This window comes from Mustela nivalis (genome assembly GCF_964662115.1).
Source record: "Mustela nivalis genome assembly, chromosome: 3".
In the NCBI taxonomy this organism is placed as follows: Eukaryota; Metazoa; Chordata; class Mammalia; order Carnivora; family Mustelidae; genus Mustela; species Mustela nivalis.
In genome coordinates this window covers 167,959,764-167,980,717 of record NC_139022.1, presented here as the reverse complement: position 1 = coordinate 167,980,717, position 20,954 = coordinate 167,959,764, and the positions used below count along the sequence as shown (strand labels likewise).

The 20,954-nt window shown below is 44.4% G+C and overlaps 1 protein-coding gene across 1 annotated transcript in view; it reads left to right on the top strand.

Annotated features, from left to right (window-relative positions):
• FBXL7 (F-box and leucine rich repeat protein 7) overlaps positions 1-9,468 on the top strand; it is a 363,919-nt gene extending 354,451 nt beyond the window's left edge. Inside the window, exon 4 of the mRNA XM_082723312.1 lies at positions 6,084-9,468. Coding sequence (XP_082579438.1) covers positions 6,084-6,820 — 737 coding nt within the window. The 3' untranslated portion in view covers positions 6,821-9,468. The remainder of the gene's footprint in view (positions 1-6,083) is intronic.
• Positions 9,469-20,954: the final 11,486 nt, after the last annotated feature.

Below are 20,954 nucleotides of genomic sequence, written 5' to 3'. Positions count from 1 at the left end.
AGATGCATCAGGGAGTTAAAGAAACGAACAGCAGGAGCCACAACCTCAGGGATGGTTGGGGAGGGGTCAAGAAGTACAAACCGTGGTGCAGGCGAATAAACAGAATTGGGGATTTACAAGCATCTGAGGTACATGATACCCTCCAACAAAATCTGAAGTCAAAGTCCGCTCTCTGGGCCTGCTCTCTCCATCAAAAGCCAACATCTGAAAATATTTCAGATGACAGTCAATTATTTTTCGCAGATTCTTTCCCTTGCTGGAAAGCAACTCTACCCGCACGCCCCCCCCCACCGTGCCCCCCATCCCCGCCCCACTTCTGCTGGCTTCAGGACAAAACCATAGTAACCATACATTCAGTTCATCCTGAGCAGCCGCTGGCATAAGAGGCAGGAAACAAAGAGGTCTTCTTACATTTTTTCCTCCAAGGAATTCTGGAAACAGAAAGCATTGTGATGTGGTGAAGACTGGTTTCAAAACTTTGTGATATGGGACAGTTCACGGCTTTCTCTGGATGTGTGTCTTCTTCAGTCAAAAAAAAAAAAAGGCAAGGAATCAGCTTTGTTAACATTCTAAGATTCTGTACATTGTAGGCCTATTCTCTAGACACCTTACTTCCTTGTCTTTTCAAAAATCAGGTTAGAGAATAACTTGTTCTTGGAGTCCCCGTCTTTGTTAAGGGAACACCCTGAGCACCCTTGGGACAGGCTGCAAGTGCGGTGCCCTTTTCCGCCGGAGACCTTTTGAAATTCAGAAATGTAGAAACTACTTGCAGAATGGAAATTCCTGGGCTTCTAACCCGCGTGAGTGGACGGGACCAGGCCCCTCCGGCTGACCACTCTGTAAGCCCGATGCCCTTCCTCTCTAGCCCCTTCATCTGCAGAGCCTGACAGATGAGTGGTTTTCTCACACGCCTCTCAGGGACCCGCTGTGATGGGTGTAGACACTACCCAAGGGAATCGCTAACTCACAAGAACACAGGATTCCAGATATGGGAGCGGTGGCGGGGGGAAGGGGTGTTCCAAACAGTGCACTCCAGTGCTGAGGGTATCTGGAAACCTGAGGCTGATACCGAGAGAAGCCAGAGGGTTGCCCCAACATGAAAGCTGTCTTTTCAAGTCCTTGAAACTTACTATAACTAGCTGTAGGCTTTTGTCATTATCACATATTACCTTTTATTAATATTTAGTCCAGGTTCTTCCAAGAAGCATCAACAGTGTGCGTGTGTGCACCCGCGCACAAGCGCAGAGATTTGCCCTCTGCAAGCTGGAAACCTAGGAAAAGCTGGCAGTAGAGTTCAGTCCAAGTCCAAAAGCCTGAGACCAGGGTTGCTGGTGGTGTAAAGTCTCAGTTCGAAGGCAAGGGAAGACCAGTGCATCAGTTCAAACAGTCAAGCAGAGAAAGAATTCTCCATTCCTCCCCCTTTTGATCGAGTCAGGCCCCCATCTGATCCACGATGCCCATCCACATTGGGGAGGGCACTTCTGCATTCACTGGGCCCACTGATTCAGATGTTAATCTGACCCAGAAACAGTATTAAAGGCACCCCCAGAAATGTTTTAGCCAAATGTCCTGGCACCTCGCCATCGATTCAAGTTGACATAAAATTAACTATCCCAATTAATAATACCTTGAAACATCAATGAAACACGGTAAAGCCAGCCAGTTTTCAAAGTATCATATATTGTAATTATCGCAAATGAAGTTGCCTCAGAGGGTCCTCTTACAACCGGACAGCTGGAGTCCTCCAATCATGAGAAGAGGTGGTATCGAAGGACACTTTTATGAAAGCAGAACCAAATCCGGAATTAACTGAAGAAACTCCACAGATAAGTTCAACCCAGATTGCTCCTTTCCTGTTGAGTAGTACCCATATCCTGTTGAGTATTGGGCAGGTCCTGTAATCTGTATCCCCAGTGGACCATTCCTATCTCAGTTCCCACTAAAGGCTTTCAGATACTCTGCATTCCACCCTTTGACTATTCCTCACAACCCCACTGCCCCCTTGCTTTCTTGGGTCTCATATTTGCCCATGCTATCACCTTACTGCCTCATCTCCATATAGGTAACCAAATGGCTTCTCTCTTTCAAGAATCCTCGTATAGGTACTTCCAAGACTCTTGATTCCTCAGTATCTAAATGTTCACTTCATGCTGACGCAGTATAGTAAGTCTCTCATGCCATTCATCAATTGTGTGCTCTATCCTAGTCATTTCTAACCTCCTCTCCTTGGACTGATCTGATCCAACGGAAGCCTTGGAACAGAAAACTTTCCCTAATCTGGCTATCCAAGTCTCATAATCTCACTGAGTCTGAACTGCCTCATCTTTAAAAAAATGAAGGTTTAATGGGATGATTTCTAAGATTCTCTGCATCTCTGTAATGTATGCATTTATGAGCTAACCACAGATGCTACCTACTGAGCCACGGACCAATTTATTTTCTTTTCAATCCAAACGTAACAAATCTGTAAGAATTAAGGTTCAGGCTTAAATTAAAATTATTGATCTAAAATAATACAAGCAGGTCAAAACAGCATCTTTACCAAAACTGAACTTAATCGGTATTTCATTAAATTGGGCACTTGGTTTCAAAAACGAGGCACGTGTTTCCCTGAATTGAATATAATGTCCTTCCTGTAGGGCATCAGATTTTACTAGATATTAATAAAAAAAAAATAAGAAACCAAAACTAAGAGTTTAGGAACAAAGGCTGTCATCTGATCTTGAAAAACAAGGTGCCTTCACAGGCATCGCAGATAGGAAGCCACTACTGTAGACATATAAATTCAGTATAAGCAGGATCACAGTTGCTCTAAAAACAAGAAATTCCAAACAAAGGACGATTTCAGATCTAAAGGTGAGGGGTACAAAACACCTTCTGCAAAACCACGAGGGCTACTGGATAGAGCAGAGGGGACAACCTCTGACGGGTCACAGCTTTGTTCTCCAGCATTAGATTGTATGCTTCTCTCTTTCCTGAAAATCTCTGACTTGGTAGCACTTGGCTTTTGATCCTCATTATTCCCAGGACCTGAATTTCACAGGCGTTTCCTGGGCAGCCTGCCAGGAGGTGGGAGGACCGTCCCCATTAGCACTATTATGTCGCCACTTGGGAACCTTGGATATTGCTTGAGAAGCCAGGGCACGGAGGTGCCTGAGGTGAAGCACCTGGCCTTGGAACTGCAAGAAGGATTTGGGACAAGCACAGAGAAAGTGAAAAATACAGATACAGTTTATGTAGTGGGATGAAACAGATCTATAATATATATATCTATGAAACACCCATTTCAATGTATATTTCAATTCACTTGCTATTACTACACAAAATATGTACAGCATATTTTAACATATAAATATAAATGTCAATATATAATATAAATATATATGCTACATACATAATTATATATGACATATAATGTATATATCATTTATGCACACATTTCGTAGGGAAAGAGTGGCTAGAAACAGTGTTTAGAGAGATAGCTAAAGCTATCTTCCAATCATTTGAAAAAGGATAGAGTATTAAAGGGATTCTAGATTTCAACAACACAAATCTTCCTAAGGATGAATTTCCTTATCAGTAAAATGGATTAAAAATCAGGTAAGGAAATGTTTATAAAAGCATTCTGTAAACTTCATAATTCAATACAAATAAAAGGCATTGTAATGAAATATAAAACAGACAACTGTGTCATAGTATAAATTTACATAAGCCATGAGCAAAGTCCTGAACACATTTAAATGCTGGAATTTAAATTCTCCTGAGTGGGGCAAAATTAGCCCTAGATCAAGGTTCTCAAATATTTCCTAGAGGCTTATATAGGCTTTGTGGGCCAGGAGGTGAAATCATATGTATTTTGTAGGTACTTACATAGAGGAAATCCTCCCTTCACCCCACCACGTGACTGGGGTGGGCCTCCCATGTGCTGGGCATGATTTATGCCCAACTGCCATCTTCTGGAGACATTTTTGGTATGAGTGCACTGGTCTCAGGGGAAAGGCCTGGCTATGTGTGGGAAGAGGAGGTAGTGTTATGGACTGAATGTTTGTGTCTTCCCCAAATCCCTATGTTGGAACCCTAGCCATCAGTGTGATGATACTAGGAGGTGGGGCCTTTGGGAAGTCGTTAGGTTTAGGTGAGGTCCCGAGGTTGGAGCACCTATGATGGGATTCGTGCCTCCATAACACAGAGACCAGAGAACTTGCTCACTTTTCCACAATGTGGGAATATCAGTAAGACGGCCGCTGTCTGCAAGAGGGTTCTCGCCAGAAACCAGGAAATGAATTGGTTAGCAACCTTGATCTTGAACTTGTCAGCCTCCAAACTGTGAAAAATAAATGTTCGTTGTTTAAAAGTAAATAAAATGAATTACCATATCTGATCTTCCCACAGAAGACTCTATTCACTATAATTCACTAGTTTGTTCATTCAACAGATGCTTCGTGAGCACCAGCTAAGAACCAGGGATGAGGGATACAGCCGTGAATTGCCCAGAGTCCCTTTCTTCAGGAGCTTACCCTCTAGAGTGAGGACAGCAAATACATAAATGAACAAATAAATATATCATGTCACAAAGTGATAAAGAGGGCTGAAAAGAAATGGGAGTCAAGCAGGGGACACCAGTTCATACAGGGTGATTGGGAAGAACTGTCCAGTTAGCTGACGTGTGCTCAGAGACCTCAGAAGGTGGGGATGACCCACGGGGCTTCTTGGGGAAGACCCAGGCAGTGCACACACACTGAGGCAGGACGGCAGTTGAGCTGTCTGGGAACCAGCAAGGAGACTAGTTGGTTCAGAAGAGGGGGGTAAGAGATGAAGTCAAAGAGAACAGGGGTGCAGGTCCTCAGAGCACCCTTAGGCTGTAGGGGGTGACATCCAAAGGCTTTAAGCAAAGTGACATGATTAGAGTTCTGTTTTCCAGAATCTCTCCAGCAGCTCTGAGGCAGGACAAGGAGACTGGGTGAGGGGCTGGAGCAATCATCCAGGTGACACAGTTGTTCCTTGACCAAAAAGAGTTGAATTGAGTCTCCAGGTGGCCAGTGGTTAGATTAACAATCACATGTCTTTCCCCTGGAGTTTTCCGAGTACCTCTGCACCCATTATTTCGTTGCATCATCATGATACCCCTACAGTACCAGCACCCCAGCTACTCATGCTGGTTGCTTGAGACAGAGAAGTTGAGCCTCCTCCCTGAGGCCCTAAGAAGTAGACCTGAGCCAGCTATGACTTCCAAATGCTGTTTTAGCCAAACCAAGGTCATGGACAGACCTTCTCCAGCATCTTACCACTTTGCCCACAGAGCTATTAGACCACTGTCGGGTGAGAAGCAGCCCTTACCAAGCTTCTAGGACCTTCTGGGCCAGGGCAAGATATCTACAAGCACGGTCTCCTTTATTCTTCAGAGCGACCTTGCAGGGAACGTTATCATCCAGGTTTTAAGACAAAGGACTCAGAAGGATTGGTTTGACCCATGTCAGGCAACTAGAGATGGATGTGGAATTGGAGCTTTCGTGTTTGATTCAAAAGCTCAGGGAGCCTTTTTTTTTTTTTTTTTTTTTTTTTAAGATTTTATTTATTTGACAGAGAGAGATCACAAGTAGGCAGAGAGGGGGAGAGAGAGAGAGGGAAGAGGAAGCAGGCTCCCTGCCCAGCAGAGAGCCCAATGCGGGACTCGATCCCAGGACCCTGAGATCATGACCTGAGCTGAAGGCAGAGGCCTTAACCCACTGAGCCACCCAGGCAGCCCTCAGGGAGCCTCTTAAACCCAGATCACCAAAATAGATAAAGACTCAGATGACTCTGGAGAATCCATTCTTGCTCTCCTTCTCCACAGGGGCAGGGGTAACATCGGGGCCGCGTCTGGGGTTGGGGGGTGTCGTAGAAATCCATATGGCATCCCCAGACGAGGCACATGCGCGCGCACACACACCCGGTTCTCGAAGGTTCTCTGAGCCTGTGTTCTGCGTCTGGGGTTGGGGGGTGTCGTAGGAATCCATATGGCATCCCCAGACAAGGCACATGCGCGCGCACACACACCCGGTTCTCGAAGGTTCTCTGAGCCTGTGTTCTATCTCCCTGTGTAGGGTGCTCCAAAGTGACCTGCATCAGCTTGACCCGGGAGGCCTCCATTAAACTGTCCCCCTTGCATGGCAAACAGATTTCCATCCGCTACCTGGACATGACGGACTGCTTCGTGCTGGAGGACGAAGGGCTGCACACGATCGCGGCGCACTGCACGCAGCTGACCCACCTGTACCTGCGCCGCTGCGTGCGCCTCACCGACGAGGGCCTGCGCTACCTGATGATCTACTGCACGTCCATCAAGGAGCTGAGCGTCAGCGACTGCCGCTTTGTCAGCGACTTCGGCCTGCGGGAGATCGCCAAGCTGGAGGCGCGCCTGCGGTACCTCAGCATCGCCCACTGCGGCCGGGTCACCGACGTGGGCATCCGCTACGTGGCCAAGTACTGCAGCAAGCTGCGCTACCTCAACGCGAGGGGCTGCGAGGGCATCACGGACCACGGCGTGGAGTACCTCGCCAAGAACTGCACCAAACTCAAGTCCCTGGACATCGGCAAGTGCCCGCTGGTCTCCGACACGGGCCTCGAGTGCCTGGCCCTGAACTGCTTCAACCTCAAGCGGCTCAGCCTCAAGTCCTGCGAGAGCATCACGGGCCAGGGCCTGCAGATCGTGGCGGCCAACTGCTTCGACCTCCAGATGCTCAACGTGCAGGACTGCGAGGTGTCCGTGGAGGCCCTGCGCTTCGTGAAGCGCCACTGCAAGCGCTGCGTCATCGAGCACACCAACCCCGCCTTCTTCTGAAGGGGCCACGCCCCCCTCGCCGCATTGCGCATGCGGCGCGTCCCCTAAAAGCGGCGTCTCTAAGCACCGCCTCGCACTGGCTCCTCACAGCCCTTGCTTCCTGGAAGTTCCCTAAGGATCTGGCTTTTCTTTTTCCTTAGTGCTCGTGGGCATCAGGGGTCACAGAAGGGAAGGGGGGCTGTGCCGGTAAACTGGTTTTGGGGGTGAGGTCATCTGTAGGCAGTTTCTCTTCTCCCAAAAGAGGTAGCTCAGAAAGCCGAGGGCCGTGTGTTCGAGAACGCCTCTTTCTGTCTCCGCTCCTGGGGGCGTCCCGGGCTTGCGCGTGCGCACACCGCGTCCCCACTCCCCGCCCCCATCCCCTCCCCGGCCGACAGCAACCACCCATCCAGGCTAATGATGCTCTCCAAACCTCCTCCTCTTTTTAAACTGCTTTATTGGCCTAAACCGCGCTCATCAATCCCGCGCCCAGGCAAATTCTTGTTAAATCAATGTCCTAGCACCGGGTGCATACAAAGTGCTTCCAACCATTTTCTAGAGAATCACTTGTGGCGAGCAGCACTGTGCGGGAGGAGACCTGATTCTCACCGCCCCCCTCCCCCCCGCCCCGCTCTGCCACGACATAGCTGTGTGACCTTGGGCAAGTCACTTGACCTTTCTGGGCTTCGGCTTCCCACAGTGAATCAGAGGCCGTCCAGCTCGAGGATCCGCTTCATACCCATTTTAGAATTGAGAGAACAGATTGTCAGTGAGCAGCAGCGCCTTTACCTACAGCGTATGAGGCATCTACCTCTTCCAAGAGTGTTGGTTCTGCGGGTGCTTTCAGGAGATTGGGAAGTGCCAGCATGAATGTCCCATATGTCCTTCAACTCCGATCTGAATGTCACCCCAACCCTGTTTCTTTTGATGGGTGAGTCTCTGGGGCACCTACTCCTGCCCCATTAGGTGGATGGTTCCTGTGACAAGCACTTCCCGGCCACCCGATCCCACACCATCTTAGCAGGCCGTGGACTGTCCGCGCCCAGCACAGACCACAGCCCCAGTCAAGGGGATCTTGCTGAGCGTTTTCACATAGGAAGATAGACCCTCACGATTTTTAATTAACAAGGGACGCCCAAGAGAACACATGTCTTCCATGGGTTTTCGCTCCTGTCTCCGTGCACATGTGGCATGCAGCAGACACATCTGCCCTGCAGCTGGCAGAAGCAGACGTGTTGGTTCTTTGTCATTCCGATCACATTGCCACTTTTCTCATCTATTTATTTCTCTGTGCATCCAGACTCCACCACGTGAAGCCTGTTGGGCTTAAGTTTTAAGTGTTTAATGGCGCAGATCGCCACCTCGAGTGCCTCCTCCTGTGGCTATCTGCACGTTCTCTGTCAAAGAGCACACAGCCGACTTTCAGGTGTTTAAGGACTGTTCACTCACAAATGCCAGGCAAATGGAAGAAGGAGCACATTGATCACACCGAGGCGCTGGCCCACGAACCAGGCCCTTGGAATAGAACATTAAAATCCTTGCCAGCTATGCATTTTAAATGGCCCTGTTTGGATGGGATCCATTTGCGTGAAATTGGGATGCCAGAAGAGAGTCCACTGCTCCTTTTCATGAAATTGGGCTGCCTTTTGTTAATAAACACATGATTTTCCCACATTGTTCTCTGGCCACACCTCTCCCTCATCACTGTTCAGTCATCCACTGCTTTCTCAAAGGGTCCACCAGCCAAACCCGAACCTTTGCATCTCCAAGCCAAGTAGATGGAATTGGTTGCAGATCAAGTTCACACACAACTCGACAACTGCACTCCCACTGTAGGCTCCCTGCGTTTCTTTGCCTTGTGTCGGGAAGGAGGAGATAGAGTGAGGTGGCATATGCCCAGGAGGTTTCTTTCCTGCATCCTATGGCACAGATCTCCTCTCCAGTCAACATCATCAACAACTTAGTGTGCAATCACAACTATGTGCCATGGGGGGAGGTGAACTACTTGGCTGGGGAGAGTGTCTCGTGATGGTCACAGTGTTTAGAACCATGAAAGAGGTTGAAGGTAGCATTCTCATGCTCTGTGGCTTGTGACCATGTCTAATATTTAAGGAGTTCAGAGTCACGAGGAGTTGAGAGTCACAAGAATTGGCACTGGGGTCTTCCAAGTGGCAAATTTTCATACTCTGGGAATGAGAAGAGAGATCCAAAATGGTGCCCCGAACCAGAGAAGGGGTGTCCCATTACAAATACCGTTATTTCCACCACCTGACAACATTGCCTAAACTGTCTTCCGCACATGAGACAAAGCTGATTTCCATACTCATTGCCCAGCCCACGCTGTCTCTCATAGTCTCTCCCTTTGCCCCAGCCCTCTCTTCAGTCATCTGTCCCACCCCACCCACCCCACCCACCTTGGGATATGAATCTATGGTGAAGGTCACTGGGGAAACAGCTCAGCAGATTTTTAGAGACCAAGCAAAATGTCTCACTAGGAAATTTATCCATTTTAAAACATTGCTTCCTTCCTGCCTCTGCAAAATTGAATGCTCATTGTTTTTTTGTTTGTTTGTTGTTGTTTTTTTTATTTCTAATGTTCAATCACTGCGTGCTGTATGACTCTAGAAAGCCTTAATTTACTACCACCAAGAAATAAAGCAATATGTTGGTAATCGGGTCAAGTCTCATTTAATACACAGGAGGAGCCTTGTATTCAGTTGGGGACACCCAAGAGTGAGCAAGAAACAGCTTCTGCTAAAGTAGAGAGCAAGTCGGGTCACTGCAGCTCTTGTGCCTTTCAAGTTGCATACACGATTTTGTTGTTTCTCTTGGCTCTGTGGCTTTGGCTGGAAATTAGCAGGCAAGTGAAAAATCATTACCTTCACAGTTTAGATCAGGTCTTCAATTCCTTAACCCAAAACTCTTAGAGTCACATGTGTTGGGAATTTTTTTGTTTTGTTTTGTTTTGTTTTTTAATTTGAGGAAGTGGGCTGGGTTTGGTTTATAATGTCCCTGGCAGATTCTAGGGCAGCACCCTTGGTCAAACACATTAGATTTCTGCAGCAATAGTTACTAATAGTCATACTATGTAAGAATATTACAGACTATAAATAGCCTTGCATCCATTCAGGTCAGGTTTTGTCACCAAATTAATTTGTGCCAAACATAATGAAAAAAAGCTTCTATTTCTTCAGAGTTCCCCAGATTTCATAATTATGAATAAGTAACCATGGACCTGAATACTTCCCCCAGCACAGGTCCAAACACTGGAGTAGTCGTTGAAATTATGCTATTGGATTTATCAATTTTTTAAAAGGTCTTAGAACATTAAAACCTAGAAGTACAATATGGCAACTTGATCTGAAAGAAAAAATCATCATTCCATTGGAGAAAAAGAAGTGCCAAAGTTCTACTCACCCCAACCTTTAGATCTGAGAAATCAATATGGCAGAAGGCAAGCACGGAGAGCTGAATGGCGCATTTCGCTTTAGCCAGTAAAAAGGTTTTAAGACATATTGATTTTAAATGTATTTGTCCTCAACCTTCTTTACATCCTATGTCAATTGCTTAATGACTGTCACATTAACCAATAGTCAGTGAATGGCCTGGGAACATTCACTGGAGGTAGCCCCATGCAATTTTCGTCAAGATCCCGGAATAAGCTATCAGGAAATAAAATGCATTTGTCCTTGAGGTTCATGACTTCTTAGATTGACATTTGTTCAGAATTAGAGAAGTCTTCAAAAAATTTTTCTACACAAGAGCATGCAACATGAAACTAAACAGATTGGGCCTTTTTAGGAGGAAAAGTAATACAATAAAATTGTTTCCCACGTCTCGGTTTTCACAGAGCAGTCCCCAAAAGTAGAGCATTTGTTCAATAGCTGGCAATCATGACTAGTTAAGAAAGATGTTAATCTGAAGAAATGCTGAATCGACAGCAGGGGAGGGAGAGATTACATTCAGAGACTTGGTCAACACTGCAGTGAAAATGTTCACACAGACGATCTGTCAGATGAAGTTGGTTTCCCCTTCGCATGCTGTTGGTCAAACGGTTTCTTTTTCATCCATTCACCAGCAGTGGTCCTTATTTGTGGCAGGAAGGGGAGGTGCAGGGAGAAGGGGGGGGCCCTGTCCTCACCGGTCTGCAGCAGAGGCTGATGCTGTCACCAAGACTCCCCCAAACACAGCTTCAGTTGCCCAAAGACCAACTCAGGTGGTTTCATGAAGATGACCTCCGGCTGGGCAGAGCTGTTCACCTGGGCAAAGAAATACTCTCACAGCACTCAGACTGGGGACACCCCATACAGGAATGTGCTTAGGAGGTGACTATTCCTCCCTTTTTCTCTGAGCGCACCATCATCTCTTAAGGTAACAGATCCATTTTTGTAGATCCTTTTCCCCGCCTCTTCAAGCCACGAGATCCTCTAAAACCACATAGAATGGAAGAACATCTCCATTTGGGAGCTGGAGGCAGCTCAACCCCAGCCTGTCACCGGCATCACTGTGGCATCTCCAGCAGAGTCGTCTGCTGGAAATATTTGCAACAAGGAGGCTGGTCTCCTGGACTACCCAGGAAGCTACATGTAAGCTCTAAACTGTAGCTCAGTTGTTAGCAACCAGCATCGTCTAGGTATCCAGGGTGGCGTTGAAGATCATTAAAACAAAACAACAACAACAACAACAAAAATTTCGTGACTTACATATTTCCAAATCTAGTCATTTCTATATTGTGGAATATAGAATCCAGTCACTGAGCTACTGAGTTTTACACTGATGAGATCAGTATGTCTGAACTCTATCCCAGCCCATGAAGATCAACATATGAGGGAGACTGGAAATTGCAGTCATTCTTCATGAACAAGGATGCCCAGGGAGTGCCAATCACTTTCTTCTGAAGGAGCAGACAGTCCTCAGCAACTTTCAACTCCTTTCACAAAGGTTTACTGAGCAGGTACTGTAATAGGATCTGGGGGATAAAAGAAACTATCATTACCCTAAGTGGAATGTCAGATCAAGTAACTATAATATCATGGAATGAGTTATAGGATGGGGAGGGAGTTAGAAAAAGCAGAGAAGCAACATCCTTTCATTTATTCATCCAACAAATATAACTAATATTATATAGTTAGGTAGCATGTACCAGACACTGTGGGGACACTGAGAGTCTTTCCCTGAGAGAATTTGCCCAAGAAGTAATTTTTATCATCATACAGAAAGAGGAATAAAACTTAGGGACTCCTGTCAGAGGAGAAGACCCTTGAGCTGGATTTTAGAACTCAGACAGAGGGAGCATCACAAGCCATGGTGTACTTGAACATGCCAACAGCAAACATGGAGCCCACACAGGAAGACAGTATTGGATAGAGAGTTAACAAAGTCATTTCTCTTTACTGTAGGTTAACATTATCATAACATTACACTAACTATGGGTTAAATTAGTCATTGCCTTGTGGTCGTCATATGGAAATAGCAAGTTCTGTGCTTTTCTAATGTCATCCTACATATTAGTTCCTGTGTACATTTACATACTCTTTCACACACACATGCACACATACAATGCAATGTCAAGAGTGGGAACATTCTGCAAAACAACACTGAGATGCAATTTCTTGGATAAACTCTGAGCAGCCACAGAGCAGCTTGACTGACCCCCCAAACAGTATTCATGATAGGCCTGCGAGCCTTCAGTCATGATTTCTGCAGAATCTAGCACAGAAAGACCGGACAGGAGTGCCCTTGCTCTGATATCCTTGGATGCTTCAGCCAACATGGCTGTTCTTCAGAACAAGTCTAATTGTTTCATGGTTATGATGGGAATGGCCGGAATAATTGAGGCTTCTCAATTTACCATGTCCCTTTGGCAAACCAGCCTGTGCTGGTAATGTCAGAAACACTGGCGGCCCAAGTAAGATTTATTAAGTAGCCGTTAAAATTGCCAAGAAATGGGTTTTTACTTGTAGATTCACTGAGGATGGGTTCTTCAAAACCTCAAATATTACCAGCCTTGGGAATGTGAATGTATCTGCCACAGTCACATAAACTAAGCAATGAAAGCCATTAGAAAGTGTGAGGGTGGCAGGAAGTCTTTTAATTTCTGTTCTGCTGCAGTGAGACAGCAATCCTCGTGGTTTTTCCAAGCCCCAAATGTCTTCCAAAGTCTGGGAAGGCTTCTGAAGTGAAGCCCATTTCCAGACAGGCATGTGGAAGATCCAGGGAGAGGATTTCTAACTACACAAGGCAACCCATCACTGGCATTTCCTTGGTCTCTGATCTTCTACCACTACTAACGAACACAGCCACGCCCTGGAAATAAACATTTTTAAAGAAATTCCAGGTTTCACATCATGAATGTATTCTTTATGGGTATTTACACTTAGAATTTAAATAAACTTGTCATGGTCTTTTTCATTAATCAGAAAGTAGATAAAAGGACAAACAATCAAAACTGATAAACAGCCATCTTCGTTTTATCTTGAAGCCCTTCCTTTGGAAATGGACACCAAAGTAGAAAGAATCACCTGCGTCTAATTTTACACTTTTCATGCTTACAAGATAACTACACAAATGCTTTGGATTTCAGCTGTATAACTCTTCATTTTGCATTTCCACCACCCCTCCCCACCCCCAGAATCATGGAGAGTTGTGGCAAAAGCTGGGATTTCATGCTCCCTGGCCACTTGGTAAAGCCACTGAAGAGATCATTTTGCCAAACAGATCCTTGTCTTAGTAGAAGACCCAAAGAGAGAGAATGCACACCATTTCTCTTGTTCTCATTGTTCCCTGATTTATGAGAGAGTTGATCTGTCTGAATGTCGTCTATGCCGCAAAGGCTTTCCATTAGCTCGTTGGATGGGGAAACTCCAGTTGGCTTTATGTTCGTAATTTTAAAACATCCAAAGAATAATGGCTATGGATGCACTTGAGGGTTGGAGACCAAAAGGCTGTAGATTTAAAGAAAAAAGAGAGAGGGAAGGGGAAAAAAAACCCATGTAAATAATGAATGACCTCTTGCTCACTTAATGAAAACCAGAGTCTCTGCCAGATTTCCAAGCTGGCATTGTTTCACTGGTACCATCGCCTTGGGGCTCCTGTGTGTAATGTTTCTTTTAAAAATAGTGCACACAGGAAAGCGATGGGACAGGCAAACACTGCCATGGGAGAGCCTTAGCCTCCATTCCTTTTAAAACATGTGCTTAATCCCAAATGCAAGTGGCAAAATAGTCTTGAACGTGATCAGGTTATGTAAGGACTCCTTTTGCCTTTACAAAAAAAAAAGCCACACAGGCTCAGGTGTTGAGTGTTTCTGTTTTTTTAACCTCCCTCATTCACTGGCCTTGTGGCTCTGATGCCTAATTTCTCACAGCCAATAGCTTGTTCTGACCAGGAAGAAAAGTAACCTTTCTTACCCGATCTTCTGAACGATGTAAAGTATCATAATCAACAGCTCCGTAGCAAAGTTCTTCTCCAGGGCTCGGGAGCCCGATGTTTAACCCTTGGGGCTAGCTGAAATCCAAGAACAACCCTGGGGAAATGTGGCTGCAAATCTCTTTTGGCTGAAACTAAGAAATCGTTGGTAATTCTTAGGGTGATAGCAAATGCAAATTTTAAAACTTTTTTAAAGCTTACTGTTTCTTGACTTTGAGTAGGAGAATCTCAGGTACTTCTCTCCTGTATAGCCCTGCCCACTAAGTTTTCTGAGCAACTGATGAAACATAAATTCAGGTTTGAGTTCTGTAATTTTTTATCCTGTTTTTGTTTTTTGTTGTTTTGGATTTTTTCTGTTTTGTTTTGTTTTTTAGTTGCATACACAACTTGGGTTTGGCCCCTATTGTGTTGTACACCATTTTCAGAAGGAGATGGATCTCTGTGGGGTGGGGGGTCTAATTTCAAGGCACTTTTAAAGAAAAAAATTATTTGAGAGAGAGTGAGAGGCGAGAGGGTCAGAGGGAGAAGCAGACTCCCTGCTGAGCAGAAAGCCTATTGTGGGACTTGATCCTGGAACTCGAGGATCATGACCTGTGCCGAAGGCAGCTACTTAACCAACTGAGCCACCCAGGTGCCCACTGTGGTGATTTCAAAGACCATCTTGGTGACATGACCAAGTGTGGAAAGCCCAGTGTCCAACAGAAAATATCATTGTTGGAAGGTGACGTAATTTGTCAGGGACACAAACATTTTTGGAGATGCTTCTGGAAAAATGAAGAGCCTCACTCTGGGGGACTGCAGAGGCCCACTCCACTCCTGGCAGGTGAGTCCCAAACTGTAGGCAAAGATGTAATTCCTCCATAACTATTCACAATGAATTTAACAAATTTGGAGGGTATTCTGGTCCAACCAAAAACTTCATGGTCCATTTGTAGATGCTCACTCATCACTCACCGTTATTTCTTCCTTTGCCTGGATGAGCCTGCTGGTGCAGCACTTAGGATAGTAAGTTTTGTTTCTTCTAGAATGCAGGGACCCTCATGTAAATGACGAGTGACTATCAGCAAGTTTCTGAAAATAGTCACAAAGCTACAGATAAGTCCTCCTCCAGATGCAGTTCAATAATTTCAAAAAGCCACTTAGAGAAATGTATCAAAGTTCTTTACAACAGTTTGTTTCTGGCTGAGTATCACATGGATGAGGGGTTTGTAGGGTTTGTATCTCTAATCATCAGCTATACTCCTCCTATATGTATAGTAAGGGACTAGAAATAAAGAATAACCAAATTTTTTTAAGATTTTATTTATTTATTTATTTAGTTATTTAGTTAGTTAGTTAGTTAGTGGAGGGGGTGGCAGAGGGAAGAGGGAGAGAGAATCTCAAGTAGACTCCATGCTAGGCATGGCATCCCATGCCGGGCTCAATCTCACTACCCCAAGATCATGACCTGAGCCAAAACCAAGGGTTGGACATTCAACCAACTGATCTACCCAGATGCCCCACAAATGTTTTTAAAACATTAACTTTCATTTTATAAGTGTTTCAGCTTTGGTTGAAAGGATTCTATTTAAAAATTTTATATTTCGGGTTGCCTTGTCATGGGGATACCTGCTGATCCCACCTACTTTCTGTAACTATATGTCAACTTGTTTTGGGTTGTAATTGATGCAGTAGTCATGGATCCTGTGGTAGAAAAGCTGTAAATATCATTGATTGTGTTCCAAGGTGTCATTAGCACAGGAATAACTCAAGTCTGTTGCATGTTAGTGTCAAGTAGCTTACTCTAGTAGTATTTATGAACATCTGAACACCTAATCCTCCAGAAAACTACTTTCAGCCACCATCCTTCTGACTTAGCAGAATCAGAATAAAGAGGAGAACCACTTGCAGACAATTTCCCCAGCCTTTTGCAAACCTGTCCCCACCACTCCAGTCTGTATTAACAGTTTCCAAATGTCCCTGAATTTACCTTGGTAAATTTGGGGTGTCTCCAAAGAGCTTTCTAAAATAAAGTCTTCATGTCGCCATCAGCATTTCTCTTGACACAGAAGTCTGTGCAAGCAGACCTTTAATATGGACTTCTAGTAAGAGAAAGGCCCTATCCTACAGACACAAAAAGAGCAGACACAGAAACACTGACCCCCTCTGTCCCCACACTTCTACAGATATAAAGGAAAAAGATTTCCTTTAACTTTTTATGACACGCTCAGGTCTAATCAAGTTAATTCATTATTAGATTTGGGTTGAACAGTCCCTGCCTCTGGCACTGATTTTCTTTTAATGTTTGAAAGAATTGCTTGATTTTTGTATTAGAAGATGTGACAACAACCATGGTTAAGGGGCCAAGATTCTTGGACATATTATCATTGTTTTCATACAAAACTCCAACAGATAGGTAGCTATCCATGTACACATATATATAATATGGTCAAGGAGCACCCAGCATTGATGCCATCCCATAAAAGTTTCTGGTGTTTCTAAAACTCTCACTTGCTTAGTATTTTAAGCTTTATGAGACACATTAGCTTCAAGGCCCAGAACAGAGCAGCAACAGAGGTGCATCTGTCAAAAATACTGAGTGTTGCGTCTGCCCTCCATTTTTATCAAAATCACTCTAAATCTTGCCAATCTGTCCAACTAAAAAGAATAAAAGAATCAAGATAGTCTGCTGGTGCTGGAATGAGGACAAACAAGACATTTGACTCAGCCAATAAAATTGAAATACTGTAGGAGAAAGCCAAGGGGATAAAGAAGCCATCTGAATTGGAATGCGGACAGGACTTCGTGGCCTGATTTTCTTTCTCAGTTCTGGTTACTGAGACTGAACACAGGGTATTTACTGGTGGCATCCAAACGTTTCCTTTTTGCCAAACACAATATTTTTTCCAATGTGGTAGTAGTGAAATGTATCTTTTGTACTGATTCTAAAATTCCCTAGACAGATTTTTTTTTCCCCTGGAAAAATATAGCTGGATGAATACCATTGATAATCAGAAGTAGCCAGCATTCTAGGGAAACAATTTCCAAAGAACACAACTAAATTTTTGTATGTTCTGCCTCTTCATGTTTTCTTTTGGATGGAGCAGTTAGATCTCATTATGGTAAGGCACAATTAAAGGGCTCAAGATGTGAAAGAGTCAAAAGCTGTCAAAGAAACATTTAGGGATATGGGCCTTATGCTGCTGCTATTCCAGAATGCAGTGCCTTTATTTATTTATTTATTTTAGGTGCCACATCTGGGAGTATGGGGCAATGCACAGGAAGAGGGAGGCTGTTGAATATAATTTGTTCAGATGAGAGTTTGCACAAGCTCAGTGACACCAGGAGGACTAATTTCCATAGCTGACTTGAGCAGGGCTTCTCCAAAAGAGTAAAAGGCAACAACCCCTGGGTCCTCTCCATGTCTGACCACACAGAAAGACAAGAGTCATGACAGAGGGTCTCCATCTGTGCCCAGTGTCCTGCATGCATGTGGTCCCACTACACAAGGAGTCCTCAGAGGCTGGGAAGTCTAAAGCGTCCTAAACATTCCACCCAGTGAACGTTGACTGATGGTCTTCCATCCATAGCTGTCAGAGACATAACAAGAGAAAACCACAAGTCCTGCCCTCCAGACGCCCATCATCTAATGAAGGAAGACTAAAATGGCATTTTGATTCAAATCAAGAAATATTTTTTGAAGGCCCACTTAGGGATCTTAGTGTGTTAGGCACTGAAGGTGAACCAGACAAAATTCTATGCCCCCATGGAGCTTGGATTCTAAAGACATCCTGTCCAACTGAACTTTCCATGGCGAGAGAAATGGTCTCTATCTGTGCTGTCAATCAGAACTACTAACCACGTGTGGCTACTGAGCAGTTAAAATGCGCTAGTACAAATAAAGAACGGATCTTAAATTTTTATTTAATTCATTATTCTTTTTAATTAATTAATAATTTAATTATTTTATTTAATTTTGATTAATTTATGTTTAAATGGTCACATATGACTAGTGGCTACCATATTGTACAGGAGGCTAGAGCGGGGCTACTTATGTGAACTTACAGTTGTCATGAAATGTTCTGCATCTGTGCTATCTCATAGGGAAAGTAGCTACTGGTCATATATGGTCAGTGAGCATCTGAACTGTGGCTACTGAATATCAAACTGTATTTAATTTTAGTAAAGTTCATTTAATTTTATTTAATTTTGAATTGGTACTAAATGCATATTTAGATTTTATATTTTAGTAAATTTCAGCTTGAAGAAACTGACGTGGCTAATGAGTCCTGTTTTGGACAGTAGAGTTCTAGAAACTTGTTTCTCAATATATGCTTCATGGGCCAGCAGCATCAGCAACATTGGGATGTCAAAAATTCAGCCTCTGCATTTTAACAGGATCCTCAGATTAAATTTTGAAAAGCACTTGTCTATTAGAGGCAGACAAACAATAAAATAAAATAAATGAATTAATGTGTGTGTGTATATAGAGATATGCGCATGCCTATGTGCGTATGGTTGAGAATGTGGATTTGGATGAGGATGAGAAGTTCTGTGTGATACAGAATAAATCAGGGAAGTAGGACAGGGAGTGTGCCACATAGAAAGATTCCAATTTTTAAAAGAAAATTAAAGGAAAAGTCTTCACAGAAGGGGTTTCTGGATGGCTCAGTTGGTTAAGCATCTGATGCTTGACTTTGGCTCAAGTCATAATCTCAAGGTTGTGATATTGGGCCGTGCATCAGACTCTGTGCTGGGCGTGAAGCCTGCTTAGGATTCTCTCTCCCCCTCTCTTCCTCACCTCTCTTCTATCTCTCCACTCCCCTCCCTATCATCCTCTCAAAAAAAGAAAGAAAGAAAGAAAGAAAGAAAGAAAGAAAGAAAGAAAGAAAGAAAAGTCTTCACTGAAAAAGGTGACATTGGAGAAAAGACTTGAAAGAGGTTAGGGAAGAGGCAGTGTGGACATCTGCAGGAAGAGCGTTTCAGGCATATGAAACAGCAAATGCAAAGGCCCTGAGGCAGGAACAAAAACCCTGATGCCTTGTTTTAGGAACTGCAAGTAGGCCAGCATGGTTGGAGCAGAAAGCATGGGGCAGGATGCTTCCAGGATGCTGGAAGGTGGGGTCTCAGAGGTAATGGGGACAGCTTGTGTGAAGCTTGTGTCATTGCAAGGAATTTGGCTTTTATTCCCAATGAGCCTGGGGAATTTTAAGCAGAAGGAATAATATGCTTTGACATACTTTAAAGGGGGCCCTCTGGTTTTGTGTTGAAACGGTGAAACCAGGATACAAGCAGGGAGGTTACCTAAGAAACCACTGCAACAATCTGAGTGAGAGATGAGAGGTTTGGATTAGGGTGGTAGAGGTGGAAGTGATGAGAAGTGGTCAACCTCAGGGAACGTTCTGGAGAGAACACCTAAAGAATTTGTCCAGGGGCGCCTGGGAGATTCGGTTGGTTAAGTGGTTAAGCCTCTGCCTTCATCTCAAGTCATGATCCCTGGGGTCCTGGGCTCGAGCCCTTCCTCTGACTCCCTGCTCAGCAGGGAGCCTGCTTTTCCCCTCTCCCTCTGCCCCTCCCCCTGCTTCTTCTATCAAATAAATAAATTTTAAAAGTCTTTTAAAAAAAAGTCTTTGCTTACCATTAGATGTGGATTGAAAGACAAAAGGAACAAAGGTAACTCCAAGTAAACAGAAACATGTTCTAGGCTTATTAATAGAAACTACAAAATAAGGTAGATATTATTTCCTGTCCTTGTGCTCTGCATGACAAAAACTGCAAAGTCTGTCCAGTCCATTCACCTATCCACACCGACAACTAAAGCTGATACTGTATAGAAAGACTATAGTCAACCCTCCATCAAGCCACCTGCCTTGTTATGGAACTTCAGCTTTTCTCAATGTTGTGTAGGGGCTGAGAACTCATCCTCCCAACCAAACCTCCCTATAGAAATTCTGGAGTCACTCCTGTCTGTTACTCCTCTTCCCAAGGAACTTTCTGGAAAGCCACACAGAGACTACTTGACACCTCCATCTGCCAACTCCCCTGGACCCTGGCTGACCCTCCACTCAGCAGGCCCCCTCTGGCTGTCTCTTGAGTGGTTTCTCCTGGTTGTACCTGCTCTTCCCAGAATTCAGTCAGTGTAAGCCAACAATTACCAAAGATTTTGTTAATCATTTAGCTTATTTAGCCAATATTTACTGCACCCCAACAATGTGCCAAGCACTTTCTTAGGTACTGAAAATGTGAAAAGAACAGACAATTTTCTATGCTTGAAAACTTAATTTGTTTAAAGAAAGACAAGGTACAAATAAATTAAAACATAACACAATATCTTGTGATGATAAGGATTAGGAAGAAAACTAAAGTAGTTTAAGGGTAGGGTGCACACCCCAGAGGCGGGAGTGTTGTTTTAGATAGAATGGTTACAGAAAGCTCCTCTGGGGGAAATGACATTTTGGCAGCCAAGAGAAGGTACTTGCACTGTAGCAACACGAACGATTTGCAACTGGATGCTGTTATGAGCTTCCTATTACAGATTACGTATTACCCCCCAAATTGGCAAACCAATGCAACAAACACTTACCATCTCACAGTTTCTGTGGGTCACAGAACCATATCACAACTGTGTCACAAGTTTTCTATCACATAGAACTTGGGAGTAGTTCAGCTGGATGATTCTGGCTCAGGGTCTCTCAGTTAAGATACCGGTGCTGGCTGTAGTCATCTGGAGTCTTGACAGGCTGGAGAGCCC